Source organism: Accipiter gentilis, chromosome 6, assembly GCF_929443795.1.
Source record: "Accipiter gentilis chromosome 6, bAccGen1.1, whole genome shotgun sequence".
In the NCBI taxonomy this organism is placed as follows: Eukaryota; Metazoa; Chordata; class Aves; order Accipitriformes; family Accipitridae; genus Astur; species Astur gentilis.
In genome coordinates this window covers 19,008,789-19,034,261 of record NC_064885.1, presented here as the reverse complement: position 1 = coordinate 19,034,261, position 25,473 = coordinate 19,008,789, and the positions used below count along the sequence as shown (strand labels likewise).

The 25,473-nt window shown below is 47.5% G+C and overlaps 1 protein-coding gene across 1 annotated transcript in view; it reads left to right on the top strand.

The window, feature by feature from the left end:
• The window catches only part of GPC1 (glypican 1), a 221,038-nt gene that overhangs the window by 182,554 nt on the left and 13,011 nt on the right, over positions 1-25,473 (top strand). The window contains exons 3-4 of the mRNA XM_049802193.1: positions 6,616-7,007; positions 23,792-23,957. Of these exons, the coding sequence (XP_049658150.1) occupies positions 6,616-7,007; positions 23,792-23,957 (558 nt within the window). The remainder of the gene's footprint in view (positions 1-6,615; positions 7,008-23,791; positions 23,958-25,473) is intronic.

The following is a 25,473-nucleotide window of genomic DNA, read 5'->3' as shown; positions in this document are numbered from 1 at the left end:
CTTGTATTAAGAAAGGAAGAAGTAGGGGAGAGCCTGGAGCTGGAAGGTGGAGACAGGGCAGAGCCCTGGGTGCTGCTTCTGCTGCTCCAAGGGAAAGTGAAGGGTGGGAGATAGAACCTGCCATGGGCTTCCTTCCTCCTGGAGCCCTGCACCCTGATGCTGTTCTCCTCCTCTTATGACTGACTTCCAGATGTAGGTAGAAGTGGTTGCCCAGAGTTTCACCAAATCCAATCATCCAATGCTAAACCTGCCTTTAGGAACAGATTTCTTCTTAAAATCTGATTTTGGAATTAATGGCTTCATCCAAGCAATGTGTTTTCTTCCCTCACCTCCTCTGATCTGGTACTATTCTTTCCAGTTAAGGCTTTTTGTACTGCAGTTTTCTGCTTAAGGCTTTAATAATATTCAGACTGAAAGTAATAGAGTCACCTTTCTCCAGTTCTCATTTTTTTTCTAATGTGCCTCTAAAATTTGATGGGTTTTGAAGAAAGCCTGGTCTACTACATGCCCAAAGAGCATTTGGATGTTCTTCCTTTGGTGACCTCTTAATTCCCTCCTACATCCATTCCATCATTACATTAGTTGAAGAAACCCCAGTGTGTTCCAGATGTTGAGAGATCAAATGGTGTCAAAGAGCTTGGATAAAGTACTTGGTGCTGGGGGGAGGTGGGGAAGGGGGAACTCAAAACCTTCCATCTTCAGAGAGAAACTGCTAGTCCCTGCCTTGCTGTTCACAGCTTTCTAATTTGAATCCAGAGTTGTGAAAATGTGGAAACTGTGAAAATATGAGCTGCGAACACTGGGAAGCTGTGAAGCAGGGGAATGGGTGGGGATTTACAATCTCCCTTGAATGCAAAGGTTATAGATTCCGGTTGAAAATTTAGTTCTTGAGAAGTAAGTTTTTGTTACTACAACAGCAAGAGAAACAGCGGCCAAGGTTGCAGAATTGTCTCAGTTGTAAAAATCTTTCATTTCTTTGCTCATAACTTTCTGGCATTTTTGTGTTTGAGGCAGAAGTTTTTCAGACCTGGCCTCTGCCAAAAGGCAAATCTCATTTGAGCAAAGCCGGTTGCCTTGTTTCTGAGCCTGGAAGTGAGACGCAGTAATAGTAATAAAAAAAGAGACTCGCGTTTCATATTTTTTTTCTTTTGAATGCTGTTGGAGCAAGTGTGAAAGGTGATGTTTCATGTAGGAACAGCCTTGACTGAGGAGCTGTGCCTTTCACTGACCCAGGGAAAATTGAGTTTGATTTGTCTGAATTACTGGCATTAGAAAATCACCTTCTGGGCTTTGCAGTGTTGTGAAGCCCTTAGCCAGCAGCAATGAGGAAGGACTCACCTGTTCAATGGCTCTTTGAGAAAACTTTTTGAAAGAGGGAAAACCGAGTCATGGATTTAGCAGGTGACTTGCAGGAAGCTATCTCTGGCTAGTACACCTCCATTGTAAAATTTCTGAGCCTGGCAGAAGCTGAGAACATCCACAGTTTTTCAGCATTGGTCCAGAAAATACGTAACTGCTTTCTTGTGTCTCAGAGTGGAAACAAATGCATCATTTCAGAGGGAAGCTGGCCCTCTGCAGAGCCACCTCAGCTGTTTGTGTACCTGCTCCAAGGGATGGGAGTGCAGTGGTGACTCCTGGAGTCAGAAGGAGTTTATAGCTCCAGTGCTAGCTCCTCAGGAGCCCCTTCGCTCCGTTCCCAGGGCTAATGAAGCCACATGCTACAGTGCATGAACGCAGACATAGGTTGAGCCTGTTGCTGCTGGCCTGGAGAACATGGTGTCAGCAGAGCTCAGGGGCCTTGCGGAAGTGTCCAGGATGTGACCTGGATGAAGCTGCCTCCATGTGCTCGTGCCCTGACTGAGCTAATGACTCTAATCATCCTTTGGGAGCCAGGGCAGACCCAGCAGTGGTGGACCAAGTGCAAGTTAATAAATCCAAAGGGACCCACTGGGTGGTTATTTTTAACCTCTTCTAGAAATAGTGGGACAGCTGTATTATTCGAGGTTTCCAACCACCCAGGTTACCTAAGGGTCCCCCACTCACCATGGCTACAGATAATGGGGTGCTTCCCCTAGAATAAATAATTGCTTCTACCTGAAATCAAGAAGAACAGATGCCTGGACTGTGGTTCAGTAAGTTGTTTTACCCTGAGGCCCTGCATATCCTTAATCTATGGCACCTGTGTAAATACATTAAAAGGTTGAATATTAGAAGGCAGGGACTGTTAAGGAGAAGATACAGTGTTAATTGGAGATACTTGTGCTATGTGTACAAGTGGTGCAGGCTGAGATCCTGCCGAGGACCAGGGCAGTTAGCACAAGCTTCTGTGCATCCCTCTTGATAAACCCCACTTCTTGGTGCCTTCTAATGCTGCAAAATGGGCATTTAAATTCCCTGCCAGGTCAGCCATTCATCATAAACACATTTAGACTTAATTGCTAATTAATTTTCCCTAGATAATATAGATATCTTTTTTTTTCCCTCAGTGTGTGAAATCTGGAAGAATTTTCTGAGAACCAGCCACAAATGAATTGACTGTAATTGGTGTTCTCTCACTTAGGTGAGGAGTAACAGTTCAACAACTCTTAATTAGCTTGGACTTTTTTGAGAGCGGTTTCCAATTTTTTGACAGGAAGATATACATCTTGTTTCTCCTGTAGCAATACAAAGAAAGTCATTTTACCTTGAACTGAAATATTGGGCTGCGTTTGTTGGTGTTTTCTTCCTCTGGATGGTGAGTGCCAAGCTGCATGTTGTACCTGAATTGCTGAGCAATTTATTCAGTTAGTGTCACTTGTCACAGAGAAGAGAACACTGATTATACAAGAAAGAGAATTTGAGCTCAGTTTAATTAAATTGTGAATGGGTAACCAGCAGTGCTTGGAGTGATACATTAAGCTATGAAGCAGCTTTTAGATATCAGCATAAGAGAAACTTTGTGTTTTGTGTCTGTTGTGGGTGAATGCTATTTCTGTTCATTGTACAGGTAGGAAGGCTGTGGCAACAGAAAAATGAAGCCACCTCGGATTAGTCAGACCCAAAAAGTGTCCTGTCAGGACAAATAGTCTGCCTGGCAGTTATCTGCTTGGCTTCTGAGCCCAGGAGTGAGTCCCTTCAGGAGGTGCTGCAGGGGAGAGTGACTATACAACAAGAAATGGTGACGCTGCAGCAGGATCAGCCCGGACTCAGCTCACAGCAAGCAGTGCCAGAGCAGGTGGGCTGGCAGCTCAGGGCCGCGGCAGCCCTGACGTGGGCTTGCCCCGCTGTGATCTTCGTAGCCCAGGCTCATGTGTGACGCTAGGGCCGGAGAGAAATGCTGGATGAGAAACTCCCAAATAGTAAATCACCCTCTTGCAGCTTCTCACTCGTTGGTGGAGTAGCCAAAATTTCCTGTAAGTGGGCACACACAACTGCTCTGCTGGGGACAGAGCCGTGGCTGTGAGAGGGGATACCTGAGCACTTTGCAGAAGCAGAGCAGTCTGCGTAGAGGCCAGTGAATCAGGGTTACCAGGATGGGTGCTATGTATGTGCCAGTAACACTGCCAAGTTTTAATTACATATAGTATAATTATTCAGTGTAGATGAGGCCTTTTGGTAAAAGGAAAGCTCTCACCTGTGTTAGCACCCTGCAGTTCACAGTGATAATTTTGTCAGTAGGAAAAATTGCCATGTGCTGCTGACTTTGGGACTAGCAATGGCTGAACTGTTTGAGTGGGGGGAAATACAGACCCAAAGGATTCCCTTGGGCTAGGATGAGAGGCCCTGGGCTTTGCAGAAAGCTTGTCCTACCTTGGGAGAGAGCTCCTCTCTGGCAGCTGGGGCAGGGGAGTAGGAGTTGGGACCCGGGGAGAGGGCAGGGGTCAAATCGCCCTTTGTCTTGAGATTCCACAGGAGAGGCTTTGATAAGCTGTGTTAGGAGAGGCTTTGATAAGCTGTGTTAGGACAGCATGTGCTGTAGGCATCCCTTCTTATTAAACTGAGGTCCTTTAGTAAAGTACTTGTTGATGGGATCAGCTTTTGACTTTTTTCGTATGAGGAACCCCCCATTACAAGGTAATTTTATAGGTGGTTTGGGTGCCCTGACAGCCTGCTGGCAGCACACTTATACCTACTGGTGTCTGTAGGAAGAAATTCAGTTTTAATAGGAAAGATGGAGAAACACATGCAGATCAGTTATTTGAGAGACAGAGGGATCCCAGTACAAACATTTGGAGATACAAACTGCCACCCAGGTCAGGTTGAGTAAGAATACATTTCTTCCAAAAGTACACTTGAAAACCACAGTTTTTATTCAACATTTTAGATAACATGTTTTCATTTTCTGAAACCAGGACATGCGTAAGTGATTAAACCAAACTTCTGCTAAGACCTAGTTTGCTTATGATCTTTTAAAAGCAATTAAATCAAATTTTAAACTATTAAGCAGTATATGATTGTGGCTGGAGGAAGCCCAGCTATTAATGGTGGGTATCGGTTTGTTAAAATACAAGAAGTTTCAATATTAGCAGCCTGTGGTGCAGATGCAGAGAGTGTTTTCACTTGCTCAATCTGCTTGTTGAGTTTTAGCTTTGTTCAAATCTGAGAAGCCAATGACAGATTGGTAATGCAGGAAGGCTTGAATGGCCTTTCCAGTCTGTGAATATAAACAAGACACATGGAAATGAGCTTTACTAGTTCTAAAATTTCAGAGCTCTTTAATTGTAGTCAGTGCTGTTCCCTCAAAAAATACTTTGTTTAATAAAGCTTTGTACATGCAATATGCATTTTTCAGAAGTTTTTCTTTCTTTTCTTACATGCCTAGCACAGTGAGGTTAATTTATATACCTAAATACATTGCTGTTTGATTTTAATTGAATAACGGTTTCCCTCCAACTAGAGCTTATCATACATCACCAAAAAAAAAAAAAAAAAAGTAATTTAGATTTAAAGAATAGTATAATCAGGTTTGCTTCAAAAAGGCCCTAAAAAGTACATATGTAATTGAAATGAAAATGATTCTTTAAATCATTTTCCTCTCACTGACTTAAATGATGATAAAAGTTGCTTATGTAAATCAATAAATTGAATCAGGCCGGTCCTGCTATGAGTTCCCCACTGTGCAGTCTCAGAGAGCCTGAAGGTAGCTGTCAGTCAAGAGGATGGAAGTACCTAAAGATGCTGGTAAGGGAGGAGCTGAATCTGTCATCTTTACCCTGCTGTATGTAGCAAGAGAGTCACATTTCTGTCACTTCTACAACCACTGAACCTAGGGTGTAAAACCATTTAGTTGTTTATACCTAAACAAAAGCAGGATGCAAATCCAGATGAGCAAATGGGAAAAGAACCTCGAACATGATAATGTTGGCCTCGGTTCAAAACACTCGAGTACAGCCCTGTCTTTAAAAACGTAGTAAGACGTGCCTGTTCCTGTCACAGCTTGGGACTGTGGCACACACTTTACAGGCTGTGCCTCAAGAGCCAGGATGGCTGCGATAACTAGGCTTGATGGGGGCATCTCTGTGAAGGAATGGCACCATCACTGGTGTAGCCCTGCTCCATCTCACCAGGGCTTTGGAAATAACGCATTGGAAAATAAGCAGTGAGGCAGGAAGGAAAGGCGACTCGGACAAGTTGCAGCGATCTCCCCAAAGGCAGCTTCAAATTGTGCATTGGATCATGGTGGTTTTGGGTCGGTAGGTCCAACAGCTAGTCAGTAAAGCCACGTCCTATTCAAGTAAATGTGCTGCCCCAAAGAAGAGCTTGTGCCTGCAGGGACCTTGTCTTAGACTGCTGTGCTTTGTGCTTCAGACACGTATGTTGTACTGGAGTCCTGCTGGTTTCCCTAAATTATCAGTGTCTCAGCCAGGAATGGCAGCCTTCCAAGAAAAAAGGAAAATGGTGGGGGCACGCAGTTCTGTTTTAAAATTAATGTTGCAGTCTTCTCCAGAAGAGCCATCACTTTTGTGTGATGGTAAGAGTAGGCAATGCTGGAGGAATAACAACCTTTCATGTGATGAAATGGAAGACTTCAGGTTATCTTCTAGGTTAAATCTTTATCTTGCTTCATTCTGGTATGGATGCTAATTTTGATACACTAGTCTGACTCCAACAGCAGTCGTTACAGGATAGGCCTCCATTGCCTGAGCAGCATCCAAGCAGCCTTGTGTGTTTACATTTTCTAGTGATGTTTAACAAGTGTCAACTTCTGTGCCAGAAGCAGCTGGTTCTTGATTCAGGGTTGAGTTTCTCGTAAGGTGTTGGCTGACAACTGTGGCGAGTTACGGTATATGTAAGCAATGCCAGTTGATGCATTCTGAAAAGAAAACCTATAACCAACACTACGGTACCTTAACATGCTCAGAGAAGAGCCTCAATTTTGGTTCTAGGTGAGGCCACCAGAAAAGGCAGAGAGACCTAGACCATGGTTCTCTGGCACTGGCACTAGGGGGTTCCTCCTTCAATCTTCTCAGCTAAGGCTCAGGGTTGAGAGTATGGGTAAGGTTTGTTGGAGGAAAAGCTCTGTTAGGGCCCTTCTCTTTTCTCAGGGCATTTGGTTGTGCTGCCAAACAGCACAGCTCATTAGCTTCCTGCTTGTCCAACTGATGCATCACTGTCTCCTTTTTCTTCTTTCTTCAGGTTATTTCCAGGATTTGTTGAACAAGTCAGAAAAGGCCCTTTATGATGCTTTTCCAAGCATGTACGGAGAATTGTACACTCAAAACATGAAGGTCTTCAAGGACTTGTACAGCGAGCTACGCCGCTATTACCGGGGCTCCAACATTAACTTGGAAGAGGCCCTCAATGAGTTCTGGACACGCTTGCTGGAGCGGCTCTTCAAGCTGATGAATCCCCAGTACCATATCACAGATGAGTACCTGGACTGCATGGTGAAACATGCGGAGCAGCACAAACCCTTCGGGGAAGTTCCCAGGGACCTGAAGGTGAAGGCAACCCGAGCCTTCATCGCAGCACGCTCCTATGCACAGGGCTTTCTTGTGGGCAGCGATGTGGTCAAAAAAGTGTCTCAGGTATGTTGGGGTTCTTTCTTCTTCTCTATCCACACATTGGCAGGAGCCAGTCAACTACTACTGTTGGGGAGAGGGAGGCATTATTTCCCCTTATGTTTTCATTACAAAGCAAGCAGGTATTTTTCACTTCCATAAAACAAACTGCTTGAGGGTCACCCATCAGTGGAAGGGAGCAACAAGCCTGGACTTCTACAGGCACTGATAGCGCAGAAGAAGTGAGGTATAATTCACCACAAATCAGTCTTTACCTCGTTTTAACCTATGCAGCAGAGTGCCAAGGAGATGTCAGTCACCCAGGCTGTAAAGCCATTCTGTTGCTTGCCTCGATTCCTCCCACTTCCTCGACAGGGAAATGGCATGCCTCTAAATCACGCTGCCTTATTTTCCTCCTTGATGGTGATAAGACGTAGGGTGTGCAGAGCTGACTTGCCACGAGTGTGCTGGGAATACGTGCAGAGAGATGCGTTTCAGTGGTCGGTGATGGGATTGCTGTGTCTGTTTATGTAGCCATGTATATTTGTACAGCTTCTGTGTACAGAGAGGGTGAGTTTTTAAAGTTCATTGGGATCTTCAGGGATGAAAGGTGCTATATAAATGTAAATTAACATGACTGAATCCAGGGTTTCAGGAGGAAGGAAATTGTCTGTACTCTTTACTGCAGAAGCAGCCTTTCAGAGCCAGAAGAAGGTGATTGTCCTGCAACAAGATATTCAGGCTTTTCACACAGGTAGTGAGGAGAAAATCCATACTAAAAAAATGACTTGCATACTGCATGTGGAGATGGCAATCAGCGGGTGTGAGAATCAGGGTGTGATTAAACTGTGAATGTAAAAATATAGAATTGCAATTAATTTCCTCACAAGGTAATGCGTGGTAATGCATAGCAGAGGACGGTACTATTCGATGCAGCAAATCCAGACTTTGATCTCAGGAAGAAACATTAATGTGGTAACAGTGACAAATGCTTTAATTTATCAATGTGGGACTATAAAACTGTTCAGCTACCCAAAAGCCTTTGTACATCTCATTAACATGACACTCTCCTGACACTTAAGACAGATAAAAGAGGACAATGATGTAATTTCAGGGGGAACCAAAGTAAAATATTTTTCATAAATCCTCTGAATGGCAGAGATTTCCAGCTTGATGTGCGTGATTCTGGCTGTAGCCGAGTTTGGTGTGTAAAGCAGGCTGGCAGGGCAACTGCAGTCATGGTATCAGCAGAATGGAAGGACCTGAGATAACGACATTCAGCATATTTTTCCCCCATCTTCATGTAGGCTTCTGACCCACTGGATTTTGATTCTGGTCCACAGTTTCTGAGTTCTCCTCCTCTTGGCATCGCTTATCAAATGGAATGTGGGATACACAACCAGTCACAGATCCTCCTCTTCCCTCTGCCTTCCCCCAACCTGTTCCTCCCGCATGGAGGGTCTTCCAGGAGGGTCCCAACCATTCCTCTCTCTCACGAGAGCCCTCCTTGGGGTTGCAGTTAACCCGGCATGTTGCTGTTGTAGCACAATCTGCATGAACTGAGTCAGGAACCTCAGCGAAGCGTCCCTGACAGCTGATTTTGTAATGAAGGCCAAAACTGGTCTATTTCCCCTGTCTTCAGGAATGGGTTTAGTGCTTTAGGTAAGAGGGGGTGAGAATGCTGAGGTGGGAAATCCATTTTACAGATGCCCTCAAGCTGTGTCTAAAATAAAAGGCCTGGTTTACCTACTTTCCTTTACCTGATGTGCATTTACACTAGTGCCAAATGGACGTGAAGTGCCGAACTCGGTCTGCAACTGGTGCTTTTGTTTTAGTTGTTTTTTCATGTTGCTTTATACTTATGACATTAGGAGAAAGTGTATAAGACTTTTATTAAGATCAGAGACTGGGATTTGACTTTTTCTGTCAGCTGGTAGCAGCTGTCTTTAAAACAGTAACTCTTTGAGCTGAAATTTTGTACAGAGTAGCAATGAGTGTTTTGGCCAGGAAGTCTAAGAAAGCCTGTTTAAGTGGACTCTTAGAAATAAATTACCTAGCTTTGGGCTTCTGAAAAATTAGATTACTTCGGTTTTATTTATTTTCGAATCCCAGAAAAGCTACTGATTTCTATTAAAACCCTCCTGGTTTTGGCTTCTCAGACACTTCCAGTTCAGTGTTTGTCACCTGTATCCTGTCACTGTTTCAGGTCCTTGTGCCGAGTCTGCATTACTGGGCATTCTAGAGAAAGACTGGTGCTGTTTGCCAGATTTTCTGGCTGTCTTAAAATGGGGAAGGGCCTGCCCTGACTGAGCTACAGGTGGGGACCTTGTGAGATTTCTTTAATTCCTGCTGCCATTCCGCTGTGCCCAGGGGGCCTTTCTTCCCCAGCTTCCAGCTGCCCGATCTCATAGGAAGCCATCGCTTCGGGCAGCCCTTGGCTGGTGTCTGGTGGGCGCGCAGGGCTGGGAACAGGAGCAGTGTGCCAGGAGCAGGCGTTCTGCATATCCTACTGGCAATAAATAGTCTGAGGGCAGCCAGGGAGAAAATGGCAAAACCATTTTTCATCTTTACTGCCATCCTAGCTTGTAAGGCAAAGTCACCCTGACAGGCTCTGACACCAAGATCCAAAGCTTTTAATGCTGCGGTTCCTGCCACCAACCTGGCCCCACGCTGACAGTGGCAGAAGCTCTGCCATCTGCACGGCGGCTGTGGGAGGTGGCCTGGGGCACACGCGTGGCTGGTGCGGCTCCTCGCAGCCCAGGTGGAGCGGCAGGCCCGGGGATGGATGTGCAGGTTGGTGCCCTGCCCCGGTACAGGGTTAGGGGCTACCGATGCGCCACGTGTGGGTGGGGGTGTTGGGGCAGCATCTCTGTGTTCCCATTCAGGTTGTATGTTTCTGTACCTATTCTTTCAGCACAAATTGCAGGTTTTCATTTAAGTTGCACAATGCCAAGTGCGTTTTTCATCGTCTGCCTGAAGTAGCAGCTACCAAAATGGCAGCAGCCACAAAGGCCTTAGTGAAGGGCACACAGAGAAGGGTCTCCCCCAGAGATGCTGGGACGCGACAGATGCACACCTCGTGCTGCATGCCACGGCAAGAGAAAAGAAATATCCCAGTTTTGTTTAGGATCCTTTTCTTTGGTTGCAAGATTGGCACCTGCCCAAAAATAGTGTTTGCTGCAACAATGAGCTTCATGCGAACAGGTGAAGGCCTTGCACTGGGAGACTTGCTGTCTGCCAGCTGCTGCTCGGAGATCCACGCTTGGTGTGAGCAATTGCCAGCTTCGGCAACAAGAGCGAGAATGTGCTTCTGTGAAGTATGTGGTGTAGGTGAATTGAAATATGGGGGGGGGGAGCAAAACTATGATGGTAAAAATGGCAAGGGCTGAAAGATAACCCCTTATAAAACAAAAGGAAAAAATCCTTAGAGAGGTGCAGCATGATAAACAGGAATATCTTGGCTGGTTTTGTTATCTATTACTCACATTACGATACTGCTGAGGCATCTAAGTCTTAGGTCAGAACTATTGCACAAAGTGCTGTGGGGTCAGGTAGCAGAGGTCATCCTGTCCGCACCAGGGCACCCAGACAGGACAGTGAAATCATGCACAGGTCCTTGCTGGCCTCGGCATCTCAGCGCCATGCCCATGCTGCACCAATGGGCAGGGAGGAGAGCTGCCCCGTGCACATCAAAAAATGTCCAGAGTCCTCAAATTCCCCTCAGAGGCCTGACAACCTGCAAATCTCAGATGAAAGCACAGAAAAAGTAAATAAATAATGTTCCATTTCCAAAGACAGGGAGAGGAGGTGTTTTAAAATGAATTTTGCTCATCAGTCAGGACTATCTTTCCTTTGCTGGATCTTAGTTGCTTCTTGCTCCTGAATTCTAAGTTTCCCCATCGTAGTGGGGATTGATGTAATGCAACACCAGCTACATAAGCAAGAAACACTTACTTAAATAATCAATTTGAATAGTTCTTTGCATTTCCTTTTCTCAGTAGGTGTTCTTAAGGCTGATTCTTATTTGAGTTTGAAATTAAATATGATTAATTTCTTTACTAATTATAGGCTTTTTCACTAAATCCTATATTTCATTTCACTGATGAAGGTCATCTATCACTACATTTTTATTGAAGCAATACGGTGTCTCACAATACATTTCAGCCTCATTTTTTAAACTTTTATGTTAGTATAAGGTAAATGGCAGCTTTCCTATTTACCATATGAGTAGTTTTTAAACACATGGTGGGTCAAGCTGCATTTGGATGGGAACTGAACTCCAATTAAAAAGGCCCAAAAATAGAATTTTTATAAATGGTTTAAATAGTTAATTGAATGTGCTGGACACATATGGAAAATAATGTTTATCTAAACATGCTTTACATTTCCAACAAGTCAATAATATAACAAAGACAGTATGGTCATTCCTGGTCCTCATGTCCTTTAACATTGTGGCCATTTCTCATACCCCACTTTTTTCCATAGCCTGGAAAGACATAGTTGAGTTCTGTCTGTCTGCTTCCAGTTGCTTTTTGGGTGAAGTAGTGTCGTGATTTAACCCCAGCTGGGAATTAAGTACCACAGAGCCAGTTGCTCCCTCCTCCCCCACCCAGTGGGATGGGGGAGAGAATCGGAAAAAAAAGTAAAACTCATGGGTTGAGATAAATACAGTTTAATAGGACAGAAAGGGAGAAAATAATGGTAATAATAATAAAATGACAATAATAATAATAAAAGAATTGGAATATACAAAACAAGTGATGCACAATGCAATTGCTCACCACTCACTGACTGATGCCCAGTTATTTCCCAAGCAGCAATCCACACTGCCACCCCCGGGCCAGGTCCCCCTAGTTTATATACTGGGCATGACATCCTATGGTCTGGAATACCCCTTTGGCCAGTTTGGGTCAGCTGTCCTGGCTGTGTCCCGTCCCAGCTTCTTGTGCCCCTCCAGCTTTCTCGCTGACTGCGCATGAGAAGCTGAAAAATCCTTGACTTAGTCTAAACACTACTGAGCAACAACTGAAAACATGAGTGTGTTATCCACATTATTCTCATACCAGATCCAAAATATAGCACTATACCAGCTACTAGAAAGAAAATTAACTCTATCCCAGCCAAAGCCAGGACAACGAGGCATAAAATTGATCTGACTGAATAAAATGAAGAAAATAATCTTTCTACATGCACTTATGCAGCCACTGTGCTAATACAGCTTTAGTGCAGTGAACTCCTGTTCCATGTGCTCAGTGACACGTCTCCATCCTTTCAGTGGCTTATCTTTATTCCGAGCATCAACAGCAAGTATGTACAACCATAAATAACATTTTATTTCATTTAAAGGATTTCACTTTTGTAATAAAAGCATTTATCTAGCATTTATCTAATTGTCCTCCCCTTGATCCTGAAAAGACAGTATAAGTGTTTGTAAATAGATGTTATGAGAATGTTGTTCCATGGCACTGGCGAGTGGCAATATCCTCATGTCACCATGTTTATTTCCTTTTCACTGGCTGTTATCCCACTGCTCGCTTTGGAGCTGTTCAGTTTTTGCATGGCAGAGGTGTGTGTTCTTGTGTTACGATGATGACTCAATGGCAGGATGCCGCTGTGTAGAGACTAGCTTTGCCCCAAGGAGCCATAAGGTGCCACAGTAAATTATGTCTTCATCTGGGAGCAGCTCTCATCTGGGACCTACTCCCACCAAGGGAGGTAGCATTTTCCTTCAGGGAGATCATCTGTTTGCTTGCATGGGATTTAATAAGCCTCTCACCTTCAGACGGCAACTACCTGTATCTATAGACAGCTCTGCTTAGGAAGATACCATTCATCCAGGAGTTCAGCCTCAGGGCTGGCCTCCGCTTTAAAAAAATGAGGGGAATTAATGTGAGACGGAGTCCTGCGGGATCTCTGTGTGGGACACGAACAGCATGTCCCAAGGGTGCTGGCGTCACTGGTAGGGATGGAGGCAGGATGCAGCTCACCACAGCCAGGTACAAACAGCAACTGCTGGAGCTTGCTGGTTTTTTTCTTTTTTTCCCCTACTGTCATTGCAAACCACAGATGGGGCTTTCTGAAAATTAACTAGTCGGTGCCTTTGCTAAAAGTTTGTGCTGCTGCAGACCCCGCATTAATTCATAGGGTGGAAAATGCCACAAGCACCCTTTGCAGGTCTAGCAGACTGAAATGCCAGGAATTGAGAAGCCTGTGGTACTTCAGACACTCCTGCCTGTGAACACCATATTAGACTACAGGCTGAAAGAAGCTCTTGCACCTTCAGGGACTAGTTCCTGTGCTCGGTCCCTCCTGCCTGTGCGCAGCAGCTGGCACAGCTGTCAAGACCTGCCCCACTGCTGGGCACCACGGGGCCCACAGGTGCAGAGGGCCGGGACGTGTCCTTCCTTGCCGAGGTCAGTGTCACCTCTGCTGAAGTGTCTCATGTTTTCTTGGCGAGCTGCCCCTGGGCCGTTTGTTTGTGGGATTGCCTGGCTCAAAACATTTTAGATCTAAGTCCCAGTCAGCATGATTCCCTCTGCAAACACAGAAGCTTTATATCCCTTTCCCCAAGCTGGCTGTGCTCCCCGAGTCACCGACATGCCATCGGCTGCCTTCCTGCTTTAAACAACTTGGTACAGCAGCTCCTGCAGCCCCACACGCACCTCTCACAGTCCACTGCTCTTTTCCAGCACCGCTGCATGTAAAGCTCGGGAGAGAGTTTTGCAATAACGTCGGAATTTGTTTGGACGGATTCAAATTGAGGTGGATGGGGAGCATGCAGTCTTGAACACATCCTTATGTATTTCACATATTACTTTCCAGTATTTCTATCCATTATTATGTTTAAATCACAACCCTTCAGGGATAAAAACCCATAGGTGTTCTGAATATAATAGAAATAATGCAGGCAAGCAGATATATGTCTCCCATATTTACCTGGTAGTTAAAAGTCAATTGAGTCTAGGTTTCAAAGGATTGAAAATTGTACCAGCTGGAAATAACTGCATCAGTTGAACAGAGCAGGGAGTGTGTTGAATGGGCAGGTGGTGGCTTGCAGTATTTTTCTCCGGAGGGAGAGGAGCATGACAGCAGCCTGTCTATCCACATGAATCTTCCTCATTTTAATATCCGAAGGCAGTTAGGCACTAGACAGGAATCTGACGGTGCAGATCCTCCCAGTTAGCTGTGAGTCCTGCCCTCAGGTCTGGTGTCCCTCGCAGGCTGTACTGCCTTCTGGAGCCATCATCACTGCCCTCTGGAAGTGCCCTCACCATTGGCTGCAGAGGGAGACAGGGCCAACTGCCCCCTGTTTCGCTGCCCCAGTTTAGCAGGATTGCCCTAGCCTTTGGGTTTTTTATGTTTTTTTCCTGAGTCTGCAGAATGGCCATTAGCTGCTGGGCTGGTGGGGATGGACCCAGGCAGTGTGTCTGGCCTCAGGCTTAACAGTAGCTCCGGTTTGCTGGAGCGCAAAGGGCATGGATTTGGCATCAGCCTCCATCCTCTGTGTCGCTCACCCTGTGCTGGGCTGAACATAGGGAGGTGAAAGCAAGAGGGTAACTGAATTGCGGAGTCACCTGTGCCCTAGCCTTGCCACGAGACCCCCACACAGCCACCACCCAGCACGTTGCGCCTGCGCCCCGCTTGCTTTCTGATCCCTGACAGGGGTTTGGAAACATGCTTGATGTATCTTGAATGATGGGCTTGGTGAGGCTTAAAACTCACTGTGCTCCAAGGACTCATGGCTGAGCATTTGTGGAAGGAAGATGCAAAATAATGACTGAAGTGATTATACAATTCATTAGACTTTGAAAGAATCATATTTCTGTCAGCCCTGCAGCTGTTTCTTTTAGAATTTTATTCTGAAAGATTGGAAAGCTTGGTTCATTTAACACATGTCAAGGTGCTAATTACATCAGGGCTGGCATAAACATGCACAAGGCAGCTGCTGACCATGTGGCAGAGAGAGCAGGGTCTGCTCCCTGCACCAGCTCCCCTGTGCTGGCAGAGGGCTGGGAGCACCTGCAGCTCCCGCTCTTTTGACCGGGGAAATTGGGTGCTGATGGCCCGGTGCACAGAGCAGCCGTGGCCCTGATTTCTGGCTTGCACACGTGGAGATGCAAAGAACAGCACAGCCCTGCTTTTTTTGGTCATAGTATTTGAGAGTCCTTCCGTGGGGAGACTGTAAAAATGAAATGTTTCCCAACATGAAATTGCCACGTTGCAGATAGCCCCAATCACAGAGCCGGCCAGCTCCCTGGTGAAACACAAACCTGTCCTCCTAGTGCTGGTCTTGTTATAAAAGGGAGGGCAAGGCTGGCTTTCTGAGACAGTTCCTGGGCTGTCAATTGTCCCACAGGCAGCTCTGCAGCACTCCTCACCACTGGCCCAGAAGGATCCGCTCCCCTGCTTTGCCTTTTTTTGTAGCTGCTGTTCTTCATACTGACAACTTTATCCCAACTGTACAGTTCCAGCTGAGGGATTTGGGGTAATTGGAGTGGGTCTGAACACCCACCTGCATTTCCCAGTGCACACAGCCTGATCTGTGAATTGAAGAACTGACCTGTTTTCTCTTAAACACTACCCCAGAATGTTTTTTTCACAGCTGGTGGGAAGAACTTCCCTTACTTCTATCACCTGTCTTTAAAACATGCACAAGAAGGTAAGTGAGGGTGCTATGAATGCCTCAGCTGCAGCCACCTGCATAGCTCTGTTCAGCCCCCAAACCTGTGGAGGTCTCCAGCTATAGATGCTTTCTGCCTCTACCTGCCCAGCACACGTGCCTGCCTCTAGAAAGCTGCCTGCTATCTGCTGGCTTTAAAAGCATCTGTTGGTTTGGAAACCTAAGTTGCCTGATGTCTCTAGGTTTAGCTGGTGCTTCTGGAGGTTAGGATGGCCATGCAGGCAGTAGGTCCTTCTACCTCGAAAAATATACCTGAGAGTTAGTGGAGGCACATTTTGACATATATCTGATGTGTCTGGAGGTATTTTGGGTTAACCCCAACCATCCCCCCATCACACCAAAACCACAGCCAAGAGCTACAGGTCCCCATGCCCACCTTGGGTCTGCACTGCTCCTTGGAGGCTAGAGCCAGAAAGGGACCAGGAGAGCAGCCATGCAGCAGGGACATGGTCCAGCTCAGTGAACACCACACCGCAGGGAGCTCCCTGCATGCCACCCTCAGACTCCCTTGGACAAAATTTTTAGAGGGGACAGAGCCCACAGAACACCACCTCCACCAACAGTGTTAGGGACTAGGTCAGCCTTCTCCCTCCGTCAGCCAACCTGCCCGTGTCCCCGTGACAAGCCAAGGGGGTTGACAGCACTTCCAGCAGCCTGTATTTTTCACCCAGGCCTCTTTCTCCATCCCCAAATCTCTCCTCTCTACCTAACCCTGCTTCCCTTGGGAAGCAAGGCACAGATGGCTCACAGCAGCCTGGGGGTGAATGTGCAAGGGGAGGGGGGGGCCAGGAATAACAGCAACAGCTCAGCTTATTTTATTGGTGTTAAATGCCTTTCAGATGTACTTAAAGGCCCCTGAAGGCCAAGGAGTCCCATCACGTTGCAGCTAGGCTGCAGGTTCTCATTTGCTTTTAAGCCAGGCTTCAAAAGGAGAAAGGATTAGGGGTTGGGGGGTTCTTTTTTTTTTTTTGCTCTTTTCCTTGTTTGAAGCCAGCACTTCAAAAGCAGCATCTGCAGCTTGGCTGCAGGTTCTGGGTGCCAAAGGAGCTGGCCACCTCTTGATAGGCGCAGGAAGAGCTTTGCCGCCAGCTGCAGGAGGAGCAGAGCTGGGATCACCCCTCACAGCCAGCCAAAGCCAGGCGTGCTGTGCCCGAGAGGCAGCAGCACAGCCAAACCGCATGCCATGCTGCTGCAGTAGCAGCTTGATACTGCCACTGTTAAAACGATTTTCCAGATGCCTGTAGCTTCCTAAAGCTCAGCCTTTCTCCAACACTCAGGAAGCTGGTAGGGGGAGACAGGATCATTGCGTGGAGGATCAAAAAGACCCTGTAACTCCTGGACATGATGTACGGAACTTGCCCCAGCACTAGTGGCTCTTGGTCACTCTTCCCCAGGGCCTTCCTCTCTGCTTCCCACAATTTGTTCTTTGGTCTTTCCAGCCAGCTTTTCAGGAGATAGTTGGCTTGGATAAAGAAATGCTTTTTGGAGTGAGGAGGGTGTAGTGGCTTGTAGCTAAGAGAGACGGAGCGCTTGTGAAAACCCAGTAACATATAAGACTCATATCATCACTTCCGTGGTCCTTTCTGTGCCCTGATATTACCCAGGGTGTTTCGGAGGCTCTTGAATAATTTCCAAGCAGTAGGCATTAGGGTAATGGCAGAAAATGTGTCTCTTCTTTGCACCTCTCTGTTCTTCTGTGTGACCTGTCAAATGAGGTCCCAGTTCAGCAGGGTAAAAAAACCTCCCACTATTGTAGATTCAGAGAGGTCCAGGGTCAGGCCAGGAGGAATTGCACCCCTCTTTTGCATCCCTTGTGACTTGCACCAAACCTTGTGCTGAAAAGAGGTCTACAAATCAGTAGGTGTTGTTTGGAAAATCAACATATAACCTAGGTAGGTGCTTTAGTGGAAGAAAGAGCAGATAATGGTTGGTGTGAGAGGGAAGTGTCCCATGGCTGTAAAACATGCTTTGGTTATGTGTGAGCATGTGTATCTGTGCAAAGATGGGTAACTTGGGTTGAACATGCGAATCACAAGCTTGATTTGTTCTTTAAAGGCACAGAGGAAGGACAAGAAGGCTTTTTCCTATGCTCTGGAAATATCTAGCCCATTTTGACCAGAGCGCTGCCCTTCTGCTATGTGCCCTACAGAGACTAAAGCCCTGGCCATCCCAAGAACTGTCTGCACTTAGGTGTCTTCAGTCCCTCGAGTGTCTGTGCAGGGGTGTCTTGCCTGTTTGAGCTGAGTGCTTTCCGTTTCTACAAGTAGTTTCATCTCCCTGTATCTTCACTTCAGAAAGTTTATAACTTCTGAAATTATGTTTTAGGTAATATGAAGGATAACTTAGCTCTCCTCGAATGTGTCTCAGTGCAGGGAGACAGAGTAGGTGACTGGTTGTTACCCCTGAGCCTCCTGTGTTTCTGTGATTCTCTGCTTGGAAAGCATATTAATGAAATACATGGCAGGAGCTTTGTTTTTTGTTAGAAGCCTTTCACACTGAATGTTTTCTAAATTGGCTGGGGGGTGGCAAGGAACCCAGTTAGCAACTAATCCACCAGCCCATCTTCTCAGCACATTGCTTGCAAAAGTCATTAATTTTACTGTAATTGATTTAAACGTTGCTCAGGAGGAAGAAAAATTAGGGAAATCAATGCCACACCAAATGCTGAGAATTATGTATTCTCAATTTTCTGTCATATTATCTCCACACGTGCCCATTCTCTGCTGGCTGCTGTGCAAACACCGGTGCTGAGTAGTTGCACAGTGAGCCCCAGCTCAGCAGTCACGTTGGGCAGGTGTGCCGTGAGCTCTGCAAACCTGCGAGCAAGCTCCAGCTCCGTCTGAGACATGATACAAGGGAGTCTGCAAAGATCTTTTGCTCTGGCAAAGCGCTTGCCTCCAGCAATTCACATCTGGTCAGGTGGCTCCATCAACAAAGCATGGGCACATCAGGCTTTGGAAAGTAGCCATGGAAAAGCGCGGAGCTCCGCTCATGCTACAAGCAACAGTCACAGGATAATACCTGATGACAACCTCCTTGAAATGTCAGCGCTTGTGGTGGAATGGGGCTTTTTATGAGGCAGCCACCTGTTCCCGTTGCATTACCTCATTGCTACTCGAATCACCTACTGTATCCCCAGCTGTAAAGTAGTTTTAATTAAAACAAGTTATTGCTCAATACTGATTTGTCCCCTATTTAGGGTATATCTTAGAAGATAATATTTTTTCCATATCGCTTCATCACCGGGCTTACACTTTAAGGGACCGTACCCACTGATGTCACTGGGATCAGAATAGAGTATGTGGATTTTAACTGAGCAATGACGTAGGAACAATGTATTTTTAAGCTGGGCTTAGCTTTGTTTTGTGTATTTATTTATAACTCTGACAACTGAATGAGAAGTGCCCTGGCTCCAAGCCGTATCTCTCAGTAATAATTTTTTTTTTCAGATCCCTGGGAAATGGCTTCTTCAATGTATTGTGCATGTTCTCTTGACATCTAAATGCAGTCGCTAGGTCACTGAGCTAAGAAAAGACTATAGGTGCCACTAAAGTTAAAGGAGAACCCTATGTCCTTAAAGGAGAACCAGCCACAGGCTGGGCCAGGTTGATGGTACTTAGAGAAATCAGTTATTGTAATGTACTGTCTTCATGCTGTGCCAGATCATTTAAAGATGAAGAAATTATGTTAGCTTTCACTCCATCTGCAGGAGTTCGTGTGTTCCTGCTTTCAGGCCACCTGTGATGAATAGAGGACGTTGCTTATTGATCTATCAGTTGCTGCAAATCTGCACTAGGAAGCTGGAGGGGCTCTCCATCAGGTCTTAGCTGGCATCCATTAGCTGTTGGGCAGTGGGGGGAGGTCATAATGTTTCAGATCCTTTTAAAGGCTAAAGGGTGAAAGCAGAAGGACAATGAAGTGAGGATATCTCGATGTGCAGGTGGATGTCAGTCTTGACTTTCCCAGCCTGGAGAAACTGCTTCACTCTCTAGTGTGGGGGTGTTTATCTGGAACAAGCTGCCATGGGGGGGGCACATGGTCTCACAGCTCCAGCCTGAGGAGCTCTTCGCCCCAGTGCCACTGCTGGAGCTAGCTGTGCCCGAGAGGTGAGCAGGCAGGAGACCTGCAGCATGGTTGTGTTGCTGTATGCATACAGGGGAGGGAATCTCAGCCCCTCCTAACAGGGTCTGGGGCTGGGATTCCCCTGTGTGGATACAGCATACCTGAAAATACCCTGGAAGTTTTCTTCAGCAAACTAATCCACAAGGACTAAGAGATGTTTGAAGTCCCCCAAAGGGATGGTGCAGGATCGGGGCCGGGAGGGGCTGTGGGAGCCCCAAGCCCTTGCTCTCCTCTGCTCTGTGTGGAGCAGAAGTCCGTTGGCTGGGTGAAACAATGAGGAACTGAGCTCTGACCAAGCAAAACATGCAGAAAATATGCTCTGAAGTTCCTCGTCCTCCTCTCTCATCCCTCTGTTTTTGGTTCGCCTCTGCGGCCTGCCTGTGAAAAAGGAGTGCTGCTGCCAACAGGAGAGGTTTGGGTTGTTCTTTAGGGAAAGGGAGTGGAGCCTGGCCTCTTCCACCTGCAGAAATTAATACTTATCCTTTCTGCCAAGAGATTAAGTTGAACACTTGGCACCTGCCAGGTTCGAGCAACAGCTGGTGGTGGATGTGTCACCTGCTCATCTTCAGAGGAGAGGCTCTGGGACAGGGGAGCAGGGGAGAGGGGTGCCACCTCGCCTGCACGCTGCAGGCCCCCTGCACCTGGGGCAGTGTGGCACTCCACTGGCCTCCAGGACACAAAGCCACCTTGCAAGAGTGACAGGCTGGCAGTACACACACAGCTTCTCTCTGACATCCAGAAATGATCCTTGCTGAGGTGCAAAAGCAGCTTTTTTCCCCCCCAGACCCTCAGGAGCTGAGCCTGAGCCTCAGCTGAACCGTTGTTCACCTGCTGCTCTGCCTGCACCCACTGACCCAAAGCAGGTGGCAACAGCCCACAAGAGCTGCACGGGCAGGAGGCGGCTGCTCTGTGGGCACCGGTGTGGATGCAGACAGTGTAACTGGGGACAGGCGGTTTTGGCTGGCTGACAGCCATGGAGAGGTCAGAGGGAGGTGGGTTGCAGGATGGCAGGCAGCTGTCTGCGTCACGGGGAGCCTTGGCAGCTGCCCGTGCTTGCCAGTCGTGCCAGCGGCCAGATGGAGTAGGTGGGCACCCGCTGCTGCTCCTCTTCTACAGCTCTGTGTGGTGGCAGGGCATGGATGGCCCTGCATGACTACTCTCCAGTGGTCAAGGGAATGCTGTGCTCAGGGTGTGAAGGTCCTTTCTGTTTTGTCAGAAAAAGACACATACAAAAATTAATGCAGAGACCAAGATAAATTCTGTGAGCAGAAATACTTGTGAAATGCCCACTGGACCTGTCACAAGCTTCATTTAAATACAGGCTTGCTGTGGTCGCCTGGGTAGCTCCAGTATAGTTGGCTGGGTTTACACCGTACCTTAAAGCTAAGCATGTTGGAGATGCTTTTCTGAGCCAAGATCTGTCACTTGCCTCTCTCCATGTCCCCCACGGGCTCTGGCAGGGTACCAAATAGCTTTGTTTTCTAGCTGCTGGTAGCTGTCCTCTCTGCCACTGGATGGCTGGCCCACACCGCCCCAGGGGCATTTCCTGCTCAGGGGCTGCTGCAATCCCACTTTCCAGCCAAAGCACTTCGGCTCCCTCCACTCCAAAAGTCTGCGCAGGGCAACCACAGATGTATGTGGGTGCAGGCAAACCATCCGTCCGCTCCCTGGTTCTCATCAGTACTGTAGAAAGTCTCACACTTCAGGGCCCAGCTATGTGACTCATTTGTGCCGCAGCTCCCGGGATGTTGCAGCCCAGTTTGTGCTGTGTGAGGTTACAGTGCTCCATGGCCACAGCTGGATAAGCCGGGATGAGTGGTGATGGGGCGTACCAGAAAAACATGGAGATAAAGTTGTGTTCAGGACCCAATTGTGTGTGCAGATTACATGCTCTGGTTGGAGCGTCACCATATAATTCATGTGCGCAAATGCTCTGTCTGGGGAAGGAGAGGTCACATCTCCCTTCCTAGCTACATCTCCTGATTTCTGTGTAAATGCTCTGGTTTTGGAAGGTCTTCAGCTACAGCCTGTGTTAGTGTTCAACATGCTCTTAGCTGTTGTCTTTTCAGTCACTATTCAGTCATGGTTATTTAAACCCTGAGATGAAAAAGAAACTATTCTTTTGTTTGCCTGTCCCTCTGCTTTGTCGCATCTCCCCTCAGATCACTGAGGCTGGAGACAGCTGTGCCTCCGTTGGCTTCTCCTGGGGATGAAGTGAGCGGTACCCAGGCAGTGTGGTGGGACAAAGCCTCCATCTCCTGGCAGCAAAGCTGCACGGCAGCCAGGCGCCGGTTTCTGTCTGCAGGAGTTGTCCCAGAACGGAGGCATAAAGCTCGCCAAGGAAGCAGAGCGAAGCCTTGGCATGTGTGGTGTTTCCTGCAAGGCTCAGCACCTCTGGCAGCAGTGGAGCACGGTGTTTATCTGCAGGCTTCTCAGGGCTTGCTCTGGCTGCCGAGGCTGGGGAGCAGTCTCCATTTGGGTTCTTTCTCTGAGACGTAGAGATTTTTCTTCTGGTCCTGAAGAAGGTTCTCATGAGGTTATTTTAATGCATTCCTGCCTGATGAAGCCCCAGCACCATCCAACATCTGTTTTCCAAGGCTGACTGGAAGTGAGATGCTACCATGCAGGCAGTTTCAGGAGGGAGGAAGCTTAGGGATTTTTCTCTCTCAACCTCTGATAGTGGGCTCAGCATGTTCATGCTCTCCTAAGGGTACCTCAGAACTGAATCTTACTGGAGTCCCCCTGAAGAAACTTAAAAGGCCATGTTCTAAGTATTTTTCACAAGTAGTAAAGAGATTGGGGCAGTTCTCAGCATTGCAGCTGCAGCTCGAGGCTCAGGGATTTTTCCATGTCAAAATTTGCCCCTTTGATCACTTTTCCCCCTTTGGGCTCATTGTGAGTGCCGAGTACCTGGTATCAAGAGACACTTGCATGCAGTCAGTTATGTTTATTTTTGTAAATGGTTTTAAAAGAATGACAGGGGAATTGCAAATGGATCAGAGCAAAGATGGAAAAAGACCACAAAGGATAAAACACTTTAGCAATAAGACAGGGGAGCACTGAGCTCTGCCAGCATCTCTGCAGGGTCTGCTAGGTTGTTATTCATCCCTCAGCTTACACTGACAGCCCTTTGCCCATGGCAATCAGAGAGGGACACTGTCCCATGGCTGACGGTCTAGGGGACTTTGACACGCTGCAGAGGCTGCTGCCGTGCTTTCTGGGCTCTGCGCCTGCACTGGCTCTGGGCTTATGGGACCAGGGTGGTTTAATTAAAGGTGGCAAAGCCACCTCCAGTGTCACCTCTGCAAAGCATCAGCTGCACGTGCAGTGCCTGCGAGCCACTGGCTGCCTGCGGCTCCTGAAGTGGTTTCAGAGAGCAATCACTTCCCAGTGTCGAGTGCTCTCAATTGCCCATATTTTTGGAATTGTTCAAGTCTTCCCCCAACACCATTCTCCTTTCCAAAGATGCCAGCTGAGAACTTTCCATGTCCAGGCCCCCACGGTGCATCCCCCCAGGAAGCCAGAGATGGAGTTTGTGGTGGGACACCTGCATCTGCCAGACAGTGACAACAAACCCTTCCTGCAGAAAGGGCACAGTTGTGGCACTGATTGCAGAGGCTCCAGGGGCACATGTGCACCATGTGTTGGGGTCACAGTTACAGCCGCTGGACAGCCCAGGCTGTCTGTGTGGCCATCAGACCAGGCTGGAAGGGGGATAGTGCTCACACACGGGTTTTTCCCAGAACCCTGGGTTCAAACACAACCCGAGGAACTAGCAGCTGCCTCAGAGGTCCTGTCCCTCCAACAGGAGTGACGCCCGAGGAAGCGGGGGGGGGGGTGGGGGGGGGACAGGCAGTGAGAGGGGAAGCGGCTTTCCCAGGGCCACACGCCCAGGGAGCCATGCTGCCTTTCAGATCACACCAAGCTCTTTAACCCCAGGGAAGAGGGTAGTTCACCCACATGCCCCCCCGACCAGCCTGTGTGTCTGACTCTGATCTGTCTCCCTCAGGTATCTCTCAGCCATGAGTGCACTCGCGCCATCATGAAGCTGATGTACTGCCCGCACTGCCGAGGCATGTCCAGTGTGAAGCCGTGCAACAACTACTGCCTGAATGTTGTGAAGGGCTGCCTGGCCAACCAAGCAGACCTGAACACCGAGTGGAAGTACCTGATGGGTAAGATGACCTTACTCTGCTGCAGCACAGCTGCCTCTCAGCACCTTTTGAACTCTCTGAAGTAGTGTTTGGAGAGTAAAGAAAGGACTGTTGGAGGCTATTTTACACCACAGTTTCTCTGTCCATGATCTGACACCTAGAAGCTATTGCAGGACATTTTGATGGGCTTTAATACCATTAGAAAGGACACTGCTGGGCTGGCTAACAAAAGCTTAGAGAGTTCATCTTGCCTGTGCTCATTTGGGATTGCCCACACTTTGCATTCAAGTCATTCTTCCTTCCCTCCCAAGTGTTGAAGCTTAGGGACAGATCCTGCCACCTGTACACTGTCAGAGCTGCGTCCTCATCCATACCAAAGCACTTGTGAGAGCACAGGAGAAGCACTTGCAGCCCTCCTTGGGAGGTAGTCTAGAAACTAGCCAAAAACTGTTTCCATGGGCGGAGAGCAAAGGAATCAGGATCATATACTTCTAAACAGAAAGAGGTGTCTTAAACAAATACATGGGGAGGGGGAAGTTACAGGCATTGCCAGGAATGGGAAAATTAGACTTGTATTTTAAATAAGAAAAGAGCTCATTTCATTTTTGTTTTCTCACTCAGCTAAGATTATAGGTCTCTTAAAGTGGGTTGTATCTGTATAGAGCAGTCCATTTCATTGAGTTTAAAGCCAGAAATATCATTGTGATGGTGTGGTCTGATCTCCTGTGCAACACAGGCTGGAGAACTTCAACCAGGCACTTCTGCAGGAAATTCTGCATTGCCTGATCAGATCTGGGCATCTCTTTTAAGAGGACCTCATGGGTCACTCAGCTGTTTTGCAAACCTGTGGCTCCTGGTTTAAATGAGAACTATTGCTGAGAGTGGCTTGTGGAGCCAGTGGGCATGATTTAAGGCTGGTGAAGGTCTGCGTTTAGAAAATTGTGTGTTTGTGTTACAGCACGTCCTCTCCCCAGCTGCAGTCCATCAGGGGAGGGTGTTTGCAATGGTAAAGATCTCACTCCTCCTTGTTCCCACAGACCATCACCCAGCAAGCTCCTCTTTCTCTCCCCGGTTGTACATTTAGACCTGGAGTGATCTGAGACCTGAGGGAGCCTTGATGTTTGTCTAGGCTCATGGAAGGCAGGCACCAGAGGAGATGAGCTTTGGACTTGGTCTTTTCCCTTGCCTTGGCACCCACTGCCTGGCCAGCAAGACTGCCAGCTCACTAGCCAGCTGCAGCCCGACAGGTTGGCTCAGGGTGGTTATGTGGTGGTGTTAACAGTAAAAACCCTGCTGAAGTTCAAGGAGTGTCATCTGCCTCTCAAGGGACATTGCAAAATAAATATCAAACCACTGCACACAGAGGCCAGTGCACTTGCTCGGTCAGGTGCATTGGCCAGCTGCCCGCCCCACTCTGGGGGCTAACAAACCAAGTGGCAACTTACAGCGGCTGATTGGAAGTACCCCCCATGCGAGCAACTTGGGAGGCTGCTGCAAAAGAGGGGGAAGAATATTCCCTTCCCCAAGGGTTTACACA